This window comes from Bemisia tabaci, chromosome 4 (genome assembly GCF_918797505.1).
Source record: "Bemisia tabaci chromosome 4, PGI_BMITA_v3".
NCBI lineage: Eukaryota > Metazoa > Arthropoda > Insecta > Hemiptera > Aleyrodidae > Bemisia > Bemisia tabaci.
The window spans coordinates 20,661,431-20,667,447 of record NC_092796.1 but is presented as its reverse complement, the minus strand read 5'-3'; the positions used below and the strand labels follow the sequence as shown (position 1 = coordinate 20,667,447).

The 6,017-nt window shown below is 42.3% G+C and overlaps 1 protein-coding gene across 1 annotated transcript; it reads left to right on the top strand.

Annotated features, from left to right (window-relative positions):
* The first annotated feature begins 313 nt into the window (after positions 1-313).
* On the top strand, positions 314-5,363 carry LOC140224442 (uncharacterized). Its single transcript, XM_072299468.1, has one exon. It carries the CDS (start codon positions 3,239-3,241, stop codon positions 5,027-5,029), a length of 1,791 nt encoding a protein of 596 aa, XP_072155569.1. The 5' UTR covers positions 314-3,238; the 3' UTR covers positions 5,030-5,363.
* Positions 5,364-6,017: the final 654 nt, after the last annotated feature.

Below are 6,017 nucleotides of genomic sequence, written 5' to 3'. Positions count from 1 at the left end.
GAGATTCAAACTCGACGGCTCTCTTCGCTATCACGGCAGTACCGTTGGCTATCAGACGGCCGGTGAGCCTTGCGGGAATATAGAGGATACACAATGTGTCCATACTACGAAGTTAATGATCATGGTCCAACTTCGCGGTGCACGACGGCGGGGTTCCTGCCAGTTGCCTTGGTCCCTTGAGGGCGCCTCGCCGGTCAACCCGGCCCTTACTTACTTAAAGAACCAAATAAACGTATCTACCCACCTACCTTACATTCAGCCAATAATATACAACCGTCTCCGAGTCTCAAAAGGTACAAGTACACAGCGTATGAATCTACGCAATTTACAAGAACGTGTATAGTATAAGTGGCTGTACTTTACAAGGATCTAAGCGTTTGTGGAACCGTATCTCCGTAGTAGGAAAGTGCTCTTCAAGGAAGAATGTCCCTTTAGAAATAACTAAATATTCGGAGGGAAGCATTCTCCTGTACTTTTAAAAGTATAGTATTCATACGCAGCGCTTCTTCTTCAGTATTAATCTCCGTTATACCGAGCGGAGTGGACCGATTTCATCAAAATCCTGCCTACCAGCATTGGATGTTGGCCATTACTTTTTCGGATGTTTCATTTTTGAATCATGAAACTAAGCCATACCGAAACCTCAAACTATCGTAAGTTGTTCATTATCAAGCAGGGCAAATTCATAGAAAGGTTTTACGTGTTCAGTCCTTTTAAACAGATAAACCGCAAGAGATAATTAAGTAACTTAAATGCAATGAGGCTGATTATGGATAAATTAAACTAAGAAATACAATTCGCAATCAGGAACCACAATTTCTGGCTTATCAGTTCAGAAACTTTGTATGTAATTTTCTCCTTAATCACGCGATCTCGTGATCGGGCAGATTTTGCCTCCTGCAATTCTCATCACGATATCGCGGAAAGTAAGCGTCTTGATAAGGACGCGAGCATAATATCTATTAACTTCAGTAATTTGAGGCATTCATAAAACCAAAGTTTCCCTTCATTTCTGCGTAATACCACGTGCCTGCTCCGGAGTTCGAATAGTTGCACGTCTCAATACGACCACATTTTCAAGAATACCTAAGTTCATAAACGTCACCAAGTTGAGACAGGCGTTAGGCTATGAATTTCCTTCATTTTCGCTGGATACCACACTACCCACTCCGGAGTTTGATCGTTCCGCGCTCCATGTCATTTAACGATGCTAGCACAATACATACATTCAGAAACGTCAGTAATTTTCTTATACTCTCTCCACAGATCGAACTTGAAGATGAAAATAAAACAAAATCACGGATCTTTAAACGTCTTAATTGAGATTGAGATACTTGCGCAATTTTGCATTTGGTCATGGATATGGAAGGTGCGTGAAATCCTTAGGAGTTGAATTATGTTCATTCTGTTTGTACCCAGAATTATAGTAATGCCCCCTTCCCTTAAGAGAGAGTCTCCCTCTCCCGATGAAATTAATATTCTGCATCCTGTTTTAATAAAGTACTCGTTGGTGAGTTAGCAGCTTGCTCCGACGTGGGTACCGTCACTGGCGATATGGCAAGTTGGCAACACTGTTTTCCTCGATTCAAATCCATTGGAAATATCGATTTCACGCGAGTCAGGCTGCTGCGCCAAGAATCGATTGTTTCACATGCATTTCAATGGAGGTAGAACAGTGTTGCCAACTTCAAGAATCGCTGCTGGGCTGAAAGTGGACCGTGGTCCGCAGGAAGTAACTTTGAGTCTCTAAATGCACTGTCGAGTGCAGAATGACGAAATTCGGTCCATATGGATGGCCACAGTGCAAAACCGCGTATATCGATTGCGATGTTGAAGATTTCCTGTCATACTTGATTTTTCTTGTGGAAAACTAGTCAACAGTTTCTTGAAAACCGCCTTGTCTTATCTTGTCTATCAGCAAAATACCACCTATAAATTTTAAGCCATAGTGAACAGTTGACTTGTTTCCCTTCGGCAAAATGGAATAGGATCAGAGATTTTGAAACATATCGCAATGGCGTTGCGCGATTTTGTATTCTAGATGACGATATATCTACTTTTTCGGGATACATTTGTTTTCTCCATTCCAAAGTACCTCTATCCAAAGGACCCTTCTTTACTGTGTCATGAGTACCGTCAAACATGTTTTCTAATGGTCTCAGGGCTAAGATCTCATTGGAGACGGTTCCTTTTGATTCAAACTCGCTCGTACCTAGCAAAAATCAATGAGATGTGTCCCGTAAAACTTTGCGTATCACTGTCGTATTCAAGTAACGTGGAATAATCCATTCCTGGTTCTGGCTCTGGAAAACTTCGCGGGGAAAGTTGAAAAAAGCGCGGAACTCAGAATATTACAGTCAAAAAACTACTGAACGTCAACTCTTGAAACCATTTCTTGGCGTTAACATATCGTTGCCGAACATGACGTCCAAAAATGGACGTATTTCTACCCAACAGAATTGTGTACAGGTGGGAAAGATGGGGTGTGCTCTTTAGTCGAGGGATGTAAAAATAAATGGGAATTATAAAGCGTCAGTGACGTCAGCAGCAACGACCAAGCCAAAGGGCGACTGTCCGAGGCAATAACTCATGAGCCCTGTCCACAACGCCCTAGACACATGCCCACGGCGCAGAAGTCCCGCAAACGGTTGGCATAGATCCGTTCGGCAGAAAGGAAAATCCCATTTTTGTAATTTAGCAAACGGAACTATTTGCCAACTGTTTGCAGGACTCGTGCGTGAGTATGTAGCTAGAGCGTTGTGGACAGGGCTCATGATTTAATGCCTCGGATCGTCGTGCCGCGGCTTCATCGTCGCCGCTAACGTCACTGGCGCTTTATGATTTCCATTCATTCTTACGGTCTGCGACTAACGAGCACACCCCATCTCTCCCACCTGCATAGAGTTCTGTCCTGTAGAAATACGTGCCAAAGACGCAGCATGTTTTCATCTGACCGACGAGGATTTCCTCGTTTTCAGTTATTTTTAATCGATCATTATCAAAATTTATCGGGAATTCTAAACCATCACTCGCCACATTTTTGTCGTAGTCCCCGATTAAACCAGGTAATGCGGCCGGATTTTTTCGATGGTGTTACTATTTTTTTGCAATGTTCAGCAATTATATCTTCACGCCGTGAAATAATTCACGTATGCAAACAACTAAAAATCCAACCGTTGAATTGATTTCCTATTAAATTTACCTCTGTCCAGGGTGGCTAGTGAATGATACCGCAAGAATGAAGTCGGCGAAGCAACTGCAGGATACAGCTCAAAACGGAGACGTTAAGTGTGAATCCACTGTTGAGAATGGAACGTCCCTGCCGGCAGCCAGCCCGGAGTATGACAGAGTAACCATCAAACGTGAATGGACCCCGTCGGATTCCCGCATCTATGCATCTGGAAGTGATGCAACTGATCATGCCTCCTTCTACCAAGGTCAGGGAATGGGTGCTCTTTTCTCCCGACAAGAACCTCCTTCAGAAACTCTACCTATATCGAATATTCCAGCCCGAATTCTGAACGAAATAAAAGAAGAAGTGGACGAGAAGGACGATGACTTGGTCGCCACTCTGCACACCAGTGTGGAAATCAAAGATGAGCCGTTTTCGGAAACGCAGTGCCCTGAGCTAACATCTCACGTTTTGGTGCTCACCGGTGAAAAACCATTCAAATGCGCGCATTGCACTCGCTCTTTTACTCAGAAAAGAAATTTGGCATCTCATGTGTTTGTTCACACCGGTGAAAAACCATTCAAGTGCGCGCATTGCACACGCTCATTCACTCAGAAATGTCATCTTATGGGTCACATGTTGGTGCACACCGGTGAAAAACCATTCAAATGCTCGCATTGCACTCGCTCTTTTACTCGGAAAAGTCAGCTGGCATCTCACATGTGGGTGCACACCGGTGAAAAACCATTCAAATGCGCGCATTGCACAAGCTCATTCACTCAGAAATGTCATCTTATGGGTCACATGTTGGTGCACACCGGTGAAAAACCATTCAAGTGCGCGCATTGCACTCGCTCTTTTACTCGAAAACGTCTACTGGCATCTCACATGTGGGTGCACACCGGTGAAAAACCATTCAAATGCGCGCATTGCACACGCTCTTTTACTACGAAAAGTGATCTGACGCGTCACATGTCTGTGCACACCGGTGAAAAACCATTCAAGTGCGCTCGTTGCACTCGCTCTTTTACTCGGAAAAGTCAGCTGGCATCTCACATGTGGGTGCACACCGGTGAAAAACCATTCAAATGCGAGCCTTGCACACGCTCTTTTACCAAGAAAAGTGCTCTGACGCGTCACATGTCGGTGCACACCAAAGAAAAACCATTCAAATGCTCGCATTGCAATCGCTCTTTTACTCGGAAAAGTAATCTGCCGTCTCACATGTCGGTGCACACCGGTGAAAAACCATTCAAATGCGAGCATTGCACTCGCTCTTTTGCTCAGAAACGTAATCTGGCGTCTCACATGTCGGTGCACACCGGTGAAAAACCATTCAAATGTTCGCATTGCACTCGCTCTTTTACTCAGAAAAGAGATTTGGCATCTCATGTGTTTGTTCACACCGGTGAAAAACCATTCAAGTGCGCGCATTGCACACGCTCTTTTACTACGAAAAGTGATCTGACGCGTCACATGTCGGTGCACACCAGTGAAAAACCATTCAAATGCGCGCAATGCACAAGCTCATTCACTCAGAAATGTCATCTTATGGGTCACGTCATGTTGGTGCACACCGGTGAAAAACCATTCAAGTGCGCGCATTGCACTCGCTCTTTTACTCGGAAAAGTCTACTGGCATCTCACATGTGGGTGCACACCGGTGAAAAACCATTCAAATGCGCGCATTGCACACGCTCATTCACTCAGAAATGTCATCTGATGGGTCACATGTCGGTGCACACCGGTGAAAAAGCATTCAAATGCGAGCATTTCACACGCTCACTCACTCAGAATCGTGGTCCTACCGATACCTACCGATGTAAAACCATTCAAGGGCGTGAAAAAGATCTCTGACGTTGCAAAAAATGTTAATAAAATTAGAGAAAAACTCTGTACTTTCCTAAATGTGTGTCTGCTTTTTTTTGTAAAAATTGTGAATGTAGATTGTGCGCTATTATGCAAAAATCGCCCTTAAAATATTTGATTAATCATACCTAAAATTTATTTTTTCGTGTAACTGGTTCTGAAATTGATTTTTTGATTAGCATCGATATGTGTGGATCAAGTGCAAATTCAACAGTTTATGTTTCTAGCGTAAGACCTCTAAAAATAGTCAAGAAAAGTAAATTCATGTGTACGGTACTTTATTATATATTATTTTTACAAAATAAATAATGCGAAAGATTTAGTATTTTTTATTAATCTTTTTTTTCTCCCTTATCTTTGACATGAGCAGTATGCATATTTATCAAATCAATATGAAAATCACTTTAATATTAGCTTTGAAAGCCTGAATCTGTTCTTCATCGGTGAATAAGTTCTTCAAAAATTGTCAAGAAAAGTATATTCATTTGTAATAATTATTGGTACGAAATAAATAACGACAAGGATCTAGTATTAAAATTGGATCTATCTTTTTTTTTTATTCTCTCTCATCTTTGACATGAGCAGTATGCATATTTATCAAATCAATATTAAAATAACATTTACATTAGCTTTGAAAGCCTGAATATGTTGAAATAGCCTCGTTACAATTTTTTAGATCGAATAACTATGTCTAGAGACATCATCTCACTTTGCGTATGAATGCACAAATGAAGAATTTTTTACTGAAATGCAAGATATGTACCTCGCTTTACAGCAGGTTCTACTTCTTCATAATGTCACTAAATTCAGTCAATAAGTCGGCCGCAATGGTCTAGTGGTCAAGGCAGTTCGCTACCAACACTGAGTTCCCGGATTCAATCTCCGGAGGTGCAGGGCCGGATTTATCAATCGGCTACGTAGGCTATAGCCTAGGGCGCAACATTCGGAGGGGCGGACAATTTTTGAGAATTTTTTT